Raw genomic sequence first — 12,142 nt, 5'->3', positions numbered from 1 at the left:
CCTCCACCAGCGACAAGTAGCGGCTTAACGCGGCCTCGTCACTCACACGCAACGGGGTCTTAGGCCCCACTACAGCTATAGACACATTCTGGAAAACAAATTAAATCCATGATGAAGAAACTTTACTCGGGCAAACTAAGCATTTCAACACTTATGTCATTGAAAGAAAATTTTAAACTTACAATATAACTTAGAACTTAAGACATACAAGAATCAATTACATATCGAATATATGCATAAGCTATACTATTATAATAAAGCGTAAACACTCACTTCTTTGTTGACTAAGATCTCAGCAATTACAGCATAATTTTGAATAATTTCTTTATTAATTAAAAGCCCTACACTTGCGTCACACTTTAGGCTATATGTTTTCACGTCATTAAACTTAGGGGTAAATATTTTGGATAAAAACCCTAATGTGGGAAAGAGACCATAAGTTGCTGCCAACATCAAGGAAGCAATTGTCATTTATGCATTTGAATTTTCACATTTCATGCGGATGAAGCCGCACTGGAACAGCTAGTTCTACATAAAATATAACTATATAGTTTCTAAAAAAATATGCAGTTTTTTTCGCTCCTGAAATGTTGCTATTTTTGATATCTGTGGTATCAGAACTTCAACAACGAAATTTAAAATCAAAAGTTTATAAATCAACAAGAAATTAATTTACCTTAGTATTTAGTTCTACTTCATTAGGCAGAGTATCCCTCAATGCTCTCAATCCGTGAGCCACAAGTTCTTGGAGATCGCAGTCCATGAATGTATTAAGATGCTTCTCTAAGTAAGTTCTGGCCGACTGTGACCGAGCTCCGATAGCCATAGCACGGCAGTCAAAGAAGTTTGCTGAAGGACAAGTCTGGTAGATATGCGGTCCTTGATCCTGGAATTATTTTCAGAGCATTGTAACAAATATATATCATACTAATATTATAAGTGCGAAAGTTTGGATGGATGGATGCTTGTTAGAGTTTGTAGCCTCAACGGCTGAACGGATTTCGATGAAATTTGGTAAAGATGTAGAGGATAGTCTGGAAGAACCATAGGTTACCTACTTTTGTTTTTTTTTAATTCTCCGCGGACGGAGTCGCGGGCGAAAGCTAGTACTAATATAATAAAGTACCAATTTAAACATTGCAAATGTTTACAAGGTTTTACACCTATATGGGAATTAAATGAAATCATTGTAACATAACAGTATTAAAAAAAATGTCTTAAATAAACCAAGTAAATTGCAAGTTATTTTAAAAATGAGATTTATCAATAACATTTCAACATTAAGCACAAAAGGGTATTTTAAAATTAAACCATTTATTGATGTCTTGACTTTAAGATCTCTAGAAAGGCACATTAAACAAATATATCGTCGGTTAAATAGTAAAATGCCAGTATTCAAAATGTACCTTTTTTACAAGACAAGCATTTTAAAGTTTTTAAATTTATTTAAATTATTTTTTCCCATAAAGTTTTATGTATATCATTTTTATCCATATAAAAACATTGTTAACAGCATGCTCTTTTTGGTAATAATCTAATTTTCGATACTTTAAAAATTGTCATTTTTTCTTTTTAATCAATGATACAACCAAAATATTACTCCAAAGCCACTTACATCATATCCAGCTACCAGTAAACCCACACCGAGTGGCCGCTTGTCATATCTCTGAGTGCAAATCTGCATTTTGTTCCCTACCAGTGAGATGAGACGCCCAACTGGCATTTGTGCATCATGAGAATACCGATGATTGAGGCATTCTGTCCTCATGAAACGACTGTAATGAAATACGAATAGATAGTTATACTCTTATATATTGACAACAAATTTATATCTCTTGTAGACTTGTAAACCTGTATTTTGTATTTTATTGAAATAACTTCATTAATATTAGTTACTACCTGTTGCTTCCAATCGCATCTTACTCACAGATAAATTATCTTTCTCATGGTAAAATAATTTTTAAAATCGCCCAGTACTTTTCAAGTTATTTAATACATACAAAAATATTAATCTTTTCTCTTCATAACATTAGTATAGATATTGATTGAATAACCATGGAAGTAGTTAGAACTGTAGATTTTAGTTCTATTTTGGTTCTTATTGTCTTACAAATTTGGATTTCATACACAATTGTTTACATAGTTTTGATACCATGTACATCAAGATCTTTACAGAAAATAAATACATTTCATAGGAATGTTTTTGTGTATCCTAAAGTTACTGTTTTCACTCAATAATTTATAAGAATTATAAAGAAGTTATACAAATTGTTGTATTGTTAGTTGAAAACACCTTGGAATGGCAACACTGTGTGAAAGCTGTCAGCACTGCATTTAGATGACAACACCGAATAGGTGCGGGCATAAAAGGTAGAATCCTACTCAGTCTGGTCCACTTCGCCCAAGTTTTTAGAGACAACAATGTCGTTACTCTGCCCGTGTGAGTCATTGCTGTGTTTGTGTTATTACTCTGCCCGGTTGTATACTGCCATATTTTATTCTTAATTTTCCCACTTGTACTAAAATTATTTTTAAAAGTAACCAGTGTTTCATTTATAACAGTATATTTACCTCAGCATACGAGCATCAGCGGTTAAACCAGAAATGGAAATACCAATATGATCATCAATTGGTATAATCTTCTTCTGGTACGCAGACAGTTCACTCACAGCTCGTTTTAATGCTATAAGTACTGCAAACTGTTTATTCTTCAGTCCAACTGTAGCTGAGCCAAGTTTCACTGCCTCCATAGCGTATTCCACTTGATGGAGACGACCTTGCGGGCTCCATACTGTGACGTCACTGTCGTACTGATTGCGGAACTGGAAAAAACAGGAAGCAGTTTAAAAATTCATCCATTACAGAAAGAAAGATGCAGTATACTTTTGTATGACAAAGCAAAGTAGATACCATCTTATACGTCAATAGTTAAATACATTATTAAATCCCAAAATTTCGTTAAACTAATTACAAAACATTATTTTAAAAAAAAAATTAATGGTACTTATAGATTCTTCTTTGGATTTTTCGTAAAACAAAAACTGACAAGTCACCCGGCATCAAAACAGCAGGTCATTCATTCGTCAACTTTTATACAAATAGGTGTTCAGAAGTAGTCAAAAATATCTTAATTTACCTAATGATAAGAATACGTACCATTTTTAGAGTAATAAAATTGAATTTGCGAAAATAGAAGTTAACCACAAATATAAGACGCGAAGCCACAATGACTTTGAAAATGTCAAAATGACAGGGTGAGAGTGAGACAGAGAATCAGTGTTGCCAGTTACTTTGTTATGTTCGGAAAGAAATATAACCGTAATTTTTTTAAATCACTATTGTTTTAAAATTAACAATTTAGTATATATTGTTAAGCAATAGTAAAGTAAAATTAGTAGCTAGTTTTAGTATAAGTGTCCATATTACTGAGTACCCAGTACCATATTCCCCAAGCTTACAATGTAATGCGTTCCGGTCCATTTGTAGTTCAATGGTGGGTTGTGTGTGTCGTGGGACCCGAACCCGCTTGTACGGCACATATCTCTTCCCATAAGTCTGTAATCAAAGAATATGTCAATAAAAAATAAACTATAAATTTTCTTACTTTTACACTGGATTTTCCCTATACAATAACAACCAGAACTTTTCCTGTGAAGTATTTTCCTTACTGGTCAACAACAATGTCAAGGAAGGTATCGAATTTCATATTTGTGACGCGATGTCGGCATTTCATAGAATAACATGTGGGAAACGCCCACGTAAGTTATTGACATTGCGAAACAAGGGTGTAATTTACGAACGTAACCTTAAAAACGCGAACTCCTTTGATTAAATTATTTCACAATTGAGCACAAGATGAGCTTATATGGAGGTAGGCCACTACTCGATTTTTAATTCTGCAACTAAACAGTGTAACGGATTGTGAAACAATCGACAATCACACAACAGTTGTGCGATAGTTTTGTCAATGGTGTACACCCAGCTCTAAATGTAAAGATCATCTGTTTATAAATGCCGTTTTTTAAATTGGTTATTTTGTATTGTGTTCTATTTTTAAAAGGGAACGTATTATACATTTAACAAGAAAAACAAAAGAAAGAAACAGAAAGCTAGCGGCTAATTAATCTAACTTCAATCAAAACTAACGAACAAGTTTTGAATTTGTTTTAAACTACTTTTAAAATTTCAATTTCACTTCCGATCACTGTGATCGTTTGAAATATCGATAACTTTTTTATTCTATGTGAAAAAAGACATATAAGAAAAGGTTTTAATGCATGATTTAGACAATGGGTGTTATCTAACAGTCTTACAAATAAACGCGGCATAAAGTTTAACTTAGAAATAAACTGAGTATAAGCAAATATTAATACTAATTTTATACCTAAGATTAACTTTATATCTTGTTTATTTGTAAGGCTGTAAAACTTTAAATTGTATTTAAATTCATCGCGTTATATAACTTTGGCACGAGAGTGTTTTGTTAAAAATCAACAAAATGCCACTATCGAAAATATCTACAAAACTATATATTTTAATATAGTTGAGTAGTTTCGGAATTTATTGCAGACCAACATCATGACGTTGGAATCTTATATATTAATATGTCGGATTAGTATGTCAACAAAATTAACAATTCTGGATGGTGGCCAGGATTTCTCATCATAACAAATAAGGACAATCATATTTGATGTTAGTAACAGACAAGCTAATACAAACAAGAAATATATAAATCTTGTTAATATATGCTAATCTTACTAATATTATAAATGCGAATTTTTGGATGGATGTTTGTTAGAGTTTGTAGCTTAATCGGCTTAACGGATCTCGATGATATTCGGTAGAGATGAAGAGGTTAGTCTTTAAGAACATATAGGCTTTCTTTTGTCTACGCGAAAGGCGTCGTGGGCGAAAGCTAGTAAGAACATATTTCTAATAGTATATTTTTTTTCAAAACGTCGTTTTGATGTCAAAATAAACGACTAGGAAAGGCATGTGTCCTTTGTGGAAGATGAAGACTGACGATGACACTCTCCTTTAGTCACCTAATTCAAACTATTCTTTCTTCTTTTTCTTAAGGTGCCTATCCGACTAGGGAAAGTTGGCGATCAGTTCTCCAAATTTGACTATCTCTTGCGAGGCGATATATTTGGTCGGCACTCGCAATTCTTGTCCTAATGCAGTTCAATCTGAAAATAATATAAAATGGAATTGAAAACTATAGAAACGTAACAAAATGTTTCCAGTTTCCAGTAACATTTGCATTCAAAATTACTTCAATACTGCTTATTGTTTTATATTTCAGAGGGAATTGCAATAAAAAAAAATAACTTGATTTGGTTTCTGCTGCAACTTTATTTTTCTAGCAAAAGTAACTCTCATCAAATGATATAAAGAGTAAAACCAAGTCCTGATTAGTGTGGATTAAATTTTTTTTTATAAAACTAAACTATTACTTGTTAAGTGTAGTGTGCGTTCGTAAAGTTACTTTTTATCTATACTATTATAGAGAGCAAAGATTTGTATTTTTGTATGTATTGAAATAACTCAAAAACTACTGCGCCTATTTCAAAAATTCTCTCACTATCAAATTCACTATTAAAACTACCAGTCAGCTATCAGTGAGTAACATAGGCTATAGCAAACTATCATGCACAAGGGTATGTATTTTATAACTATTTTTTAATTCCACGCGGACGAAGGCGCGAGTAATATCTAGTCCTTTAATAAACTGACTTCAAGGAACAATGAACGACTGTACAACTGTCAACACAGTGTAATCCTACTCTTAATAGATATGTATTAACATTCAGACAACATCTTCATGGTTGGACGTTGTCGGTACAATACTGTTCAAATCCTAAGACATGTCCACACGAGCGGACAAAGCCGCAATGACAATGCGACACGTCGCACGTCTGAGTCTCACGTAGCACTAACTGAATGGTTACGGATTTGCTTGACTGTTTATTTATATCTCTATTGAGAATTATGTTTGAATCATATGTTGGGGTTTGTACCGCAGAAACAATGTCATCTGCCCTTTATATTGAAATCTGCAGTGTGTACTGTTCTTACATACATCTCTATCAGCTGTTATATCTGAACCCCCTCTTTACACTATTTATACTATAAAAAAATCTGTTATATGCTCGCCAACAACTTTGACTAAACTGTCGCACAACTGTTTTGATTCCTATGAGATTTTATAGAGGTGCACTACTCAATTTTTAGTTGTGCACCTAAACAGTTGAATTTGCTGCGAAACAATCGACAATCGCACAACGGTTATGCGATACTTTTTACACGACATTCATAGAAAAAATAACAATAACAACAGTTTTTTTATTTTTTTACTAGCTTTCGCCCAGGACTCCGTCCACGGGGATTAAAAAAAAACAAATGTAAGTATCCTTTGTGTTCTTCCAGACTATTCTATACATCTATGCCAAATTTCATCCAGATCTGTTCCGCCGTTCAGGCTATAAACTCTAACAAACATCCATCCATCTAAACGTTCGCATTTTTAATATTAGTAAGAAGTAAGATTACTAATGGTTTATTTTTTTAACACAAAACGCAATGAAATTAAATTATTGAATACAATACTGTAAAAAACTACGAATTTTAACCTAGTTTTTTTTTTTCTTTTTATCCATAATTTTAAGTCACCTAAGTTCTAAGTATAGTGGGAATGCCTGATTGAGCGGATTATTCAACCGTCACCCCGCTCTGTCCACACGTGAAGACAGATGAGAATAAAAAGTTTCATCCGTCTCACCTTTTGCGACGAGGGTTCAGTTGGTATTTATTTTATTGCATAACGGTTCCATCTGTCACCTTATTGGTGATAGTGGGACTAAAAGGTGAGACGGGTGAACTTTTTAGTCTCATATGGGGACAGAGCGGGGTGACAGTTGGGAATAATCCGATTGAGTGACAATACTCTCTTATGTTGTACGTTCGATGATATTCCAAAATCCTTTGCCTACTATAATCTTAATTGGGATCTCACTTGAGGCTAAAAGTATTTTGTGTGTTTCTTTGCAGATTATTTTAGAATAATAAATTTTTGGATATAACATGAAATTATATGATAATTAATTTCAGAACGTGTTGTTGTATGACAAAGGAATCACAAAAGATGGAACTTTTATTGAATTTCGTAGAAAATATATTCAAAAATTATGTTTAATATAACGAATATTTTGTTTTGTTTGTTTTAAACATCTCTTTAGCTAGAAGCCGTATATTTATACGCGTTTTATTTTATCATTTAGAATACCGAATATTAATACAAAAGGCTCCGTCATCACATTTAATTTGTAACTTATTTTAACTTGAAACCTTATAATCTTAGGTTGTTGCTCCGAAACGCGACAGATATCTAAATTATTTTGCTTATTACATGTATGTTATTATATCTTGTAATGAAAAACTGGCTCATGCCCGCGACTTCGTCCGCGTGTAATTAAAAAATTCAGTAATGAATCTATTCAATAATAATGTATCTTTGTAACGACGAAAGAATTCTTGTAATCGGTCGAGTAGTCTTTGAATTTACTTTTTACAAACAAAAGTACAAATCTTTCCTTTTTATAAGTAAATAACATAACAATGAATCTGAGTATTAACAGATATATAAATAGTAAATAATATTATGTGCAAACACAGAAGTTAGTACATTCAAATATTTACATTTTAAAATTCTTGTATACAAACATTTTAAACGAAAATTTCAGATATGAATTAAGTAACTCATAGTTATACCATAAATAATTCTTCTGCTAGTTATTTATTTATGTTTTAACGAACGTCATAAGCTCCTTTTTGAAAATACAAAAACTATTTTACATAATTATTCACGACTCGCAGTTGCTCGCGGCTTCGTCGATGCGAAATAAAATAATAAAATCCAAAGTTACTTTCAACAGCTTCCAGTAAAAGTCCTATTATAATCGTTCCAACTGTTTCGGAGATTTTGCGAAACTATAGTGGGCTTCGGACAGACAGGCAAAATAAACATTTTAAGTAACGCTAAAACATCATGTATACGAAATGTGTTTTCTTGTTAGATTTCGCATTTATAATGTTAGTAAGTAGATATTATTTAAATACATGTAAAAGGAACTTTACAACTTTTGTTAAGTTATGTAAAATATCTGAATTAAAATAATTTTTACAATTCTAACATCATTTGTTTACATTCGCAAAATCGTTAACTGTGCGTTTCCACTGCCCTGTCCTTATACAAAAACATATGCCTAGAAAACGTACAAATGTATGCGTATTTTTAAATTGGTTTTGTATAGTAATAAAGCGGGTATATTTAACTAAAATATCACGTAATTATTGTGCGATTGTCGATTGTTTCGAAGTCAATTTAACAGTTTAGTTGCACAATAAAAATCAAATCCTCTTAAGACGTATTTCTTTTATAAAGCAACGTCTCTAATGTAGCGAATTTTACAGGTAATTAGGTATTGTATTGGCACATTGCCATTTGTCGTAGGCTATGCGTTGAAGTACATTACGCCTACGTAAGATGTGGGTATTGTAACAACTAGTCAAACTTTGTAAAATTTGATGTATCAAGATAGAATAATAAGTGAAAATTTATATCTAAATTCAATAAAGAGTCATCTTACTAATCTTATAAATACGAAGACTTAAATGGATGGATATTTGTTAGAGTTTGTAGCCTAAACTGCTAAACAGTACTCTATGAAATTTGGCATAGATTTAGAGGATAGTATGGAAGAACACATAGTCTACTTACTTTTGTTTTTTAATTCCACGCGGACAGATTCGCGGGCGAAAGCTAATAAGAAACAAAATATCTTTTACTATTCCGTATTGTTCGTTTCTTGAATCATAAAAAGAGTTCGCAGAGCCCAAGACAGAGCGAGCTGGCGGCGTACTGTGGACGCCCTCTGCCCCACTTTGGGGACATAGGAATGGAAGAGAGAGAGAGAGAGATTCCGTATTGTTACCTTTTCCTTTATCATTATACTCTAGTATTCCACATTATTTACTTCAACTCTATCTTACACGACACATAGTTGTTAGTTTCACATAAATGTCTAATAAATCAGAACAAATTGTCTACGAGAGTATCAAGTAGTAATATGAGTCCCCGCCGATGGTAAGAAACGTCCAGCAATTACTATGTAATTTTAGTGTACTAACTGTTACTCACAACTTCGTCCTCGTGGAATTTAAAATATAGATTATGTTACTCATTGATAATGTAAAGCAAGAGACTGTATATTCTGGTTTTTAAATAAGTAGTAGGGTTACAGTTCGAAGATATATTGTTAAATATAAATAGTTACAGTTCAAGTTTAAGTAATTAGGTATGTGTGGTCACGCTGTCGAACGGAGCGCAACTGCTGGCGATGCGGTGTGAGGGCGCGCGGGGGACAGACGACGGCTGAAAGGGCACCTTTGCTCCTCATCCCCGCCGGTGTTGCAGTGAGACGCAACAGATAATGTAGTATTTTAATGGTGCAATAATGTTTTAAATCGGTCCAGTAGTTTTTGAGTTATTTTAATACATACAGAAATACAAATTCTCTTTATAACATTAATACGGATTATGCTAGAGCTCAATGTACTTACAAGAAGGTCCGGTTATAATGACAAAGGACCTGTATATAATTCAAAATTAATTGATATATTTATAAGATAACGCACGAATAATATAGGGTAGAAATATCACTCTTCTGTGCGTCCTCTCCTCTGGCAACGATAGGCAAATGCAAATGTTTCTTGTTTGCTACCTTATACTATAAAAAAATGCTGACAAATAATATTCATTAGTACCTAACTATCTTCATTTGACTTCATACGAAATATGTAATTTTCGTTTCGTTGAAGTCTTTTATAAGGCCTGTATTTGATCTATAAGTAAGAAAGGGCACATACCTATGACTAAACTATCGCACAACTGTAGCGATTGTCGATTGTTTTGCAGCCAGTTCAACTTTTTAGTCTTGAAGAATCCTCAGTCGAATCACGGATACAGTCGTCGCAACCGCATCTGGATAAAAGATAATAACAAGAACTTAGAAGAGCGGAGCACAAATTTGACAGAACCATCATACAATTGCGGTGGGATTATCGATTGTCTATTATTTCGCAGTCCATTCAACTGTTTAGTTGCACAACTAAAATTCGAGTAGTGTGTGTACCTCCAAGCTCAGGAATCAAAGACAATGCAATAATTTAGTTTCAGGTTCTACGTTAAAGTTCATGTAACAATTTAATTTGATTGCTGTACTCGATGCAATAAAAACTGTAGTTGAACTTATGTTTCTCGAGGTTTGATTACAATTTGAATGTATAAGTATTTATTCCACCTACGCACATCTTATTGATGGTTTGGGTCACTTTCACCTCTATTTCAATACTTAAAGTATTTGACGAAACTTTTAGGTACACTTGTCAAGAAAAGTGTTTATTGACTGAGACAGTTTGTTTTTAAAAATACTATTTTAAAGTTTGATTGAATTGTGTTTATTAAATTTGAAATAACGCACGTTAAAGTACAAAAGGATTGTAAAAACAGTGCTATGTAAAAATAATTATTGATTTATCTATATCTGTACCAATATTATAAAGAGGACATATTTTTATTTTTGTTATTTTTGTATGTATGGAAATAACTGAAAACTTCTTACACCACAAATAAGCGCCATTATTTTTGAGTAACAAGCGAGCGATGTCGCGAGCAACAACTAGTAACCATAAAACAATATTAATGGAAATAATTAACACAATGTTCTCAATCTAAAATCCATTCTCTTGTTTTGACCCTTATGTATATTTAAGTAAGAAATATATTCACTTGATGTCTATAACATCCCTTAAGATAGCTTGATTACAATAACTTATGCGTGTAACAGTACTCCCATCCCACGTCCGATGGTTTTTGGTCGACGGCCAAGTGACGTCACCATGGTTCGCACATAAAACGCCGTGCTACAGCGCTACGAACACCAAATCCGTTGTGCGCTCGCTACGCCGTAGACGGTTCTACGGGAACGCGCAACTTGGAACGTGCTTTGTGAAAAATTCCGATTAAGTAACGGGTAAGTTAATTTTATTATTTTATAAGCAAAATTTATAAAATACATTTTCTTAAATACCGATTTATTTGATATTTTTTAAAAGTTAATCTATAGATACTTATAATATAAAGAGGTAAGATTTGTAATTTTGTATGTATTAAAATTATTTCACCGTTAGAAAGGTATTTTATCTGTTAGTAACATAGGCTATATATTCAGAAATAGCTAATGATCGATAAAATAAAATTTAAATACAGATATTTTACGTAAAGACAATATCAAATATTTAAAATTTTAAAACTGTTCTCTGTAAGTCCAACATGTGTACTAACTAAAAAAAATAAGGTATTAAATATAGAAGTCGGATAGTTCCTATAATTACTTATAATCTTATAAACTTGCAATCTCCACTAATATCATAACGAGGAAAGATTTGTATTTTTGTATGTATTGAAATAACTCAAACTACTGCTCCGATTTCAAAAATTATTTCACCATATGAAAGGTAATTTATCTGTGAGTAACATAGGCTATATCTTTCATTATTATTTTTTAATTTAATAATCCATAACAGGCTGCAAAAATAAGACACTCTAAATTTTATAGCAACAAACGCTCTAACTCATCAGTATGCTACGAACTTTAAAATTCTCAGTTTCCGAAGTATATTCAAGTTTTATTACACTTAAGTACTTCAATAAAAATGTTTAACTCAGATCGGAATATTCTTCGAATGTCTTATGAAAACTTTATGACCTATAATTAAATTTATAACATATATCAGAGGGACTATAATCCGAATTACTCGAAACAGAACACTCAAAGTTTTAACATCCTAATAAAAGCTCTTGAGAAAGCATATTTGTGCTTTCTCAAGCAACAACATTTAAGTAAATGCTAATTCGAACAAAATACATTATTGTAGGTAGCTTACTAATATTATAAAAGGGAAAAAATTTAACGGATGCTCGCAACTTCGTCACCGTGAAATCAAAAACTCACAGATAAATTATTATTTGACAGTGGTAGTGCCCGCTTTAACATCTTAGCATGAATGGGCCGGCACGCCC

The 12,142-nt window shown here is 32.5% G+C and overlaps 2 protein-coding genes across 2 annotated transcripts in view; one reads left to right on the top strand and one right to left on the bottom strand.

The window, feature by feature from the left end:
• Window position 1: 1 nt before the first annotated feature.
• Window positions 2–3,267, bottom strand: LOC106105333 (proteasome subunit alpha type-1; the record flags this gene model as incomplete). The annotated part of the gene is made up of 5 exons (XM_013285623.1): window positions 3,157–3,267; window positions 2,572–2,822; window positions 1,616–1,775; window positions 677–886; window positions 2–88 (listed from the first exon to the last, which is right to left on the bottom strand). Coding segments are annotated over exons 1-5 (711 nt in total), but the record flags the coding sequence as incomplete, so codon positions are not given.
• A 7,786-nt stretch (window positions 3,268–11,053) lies between these two features.
• LOC106105423 (FMRFamide-related peptides-like) overlaps window positions 11,054–12,142 on the top strand; it is a 14,366-nt gene continuing 13,277 nt past the window's right edge. Inside the window, exon 1 of the mRNA XM_013285716.1 lies at window positions 11,054–11,093. The gene's annotated coding sequence lies outside the window, so the exon portion shown is untranslated. The remainder of the gene's footprint in view (window positions 11,094–12,142) is intronic.

The sequence above is a fragment of the Papilio polytes genome, unplaced genomic scaffold, assembly GCF_000836215.1.
Source record: "Papilio polytes unplaced genomic scaffold, Ppol_1.0 DF822845.1, whole genome shotgun sequence".
In the NCBI taxonomy this organism is placed as follows: domain Eukaryota; kingdom Metazoa; phylum Arthropoda; class Insecta; order Lepidoptera; family Papilionidae; genus Papilio; species Papilio polytes.
This window is presented reverse-complemented; position numbering and strand designations above follow the sequence as displayed.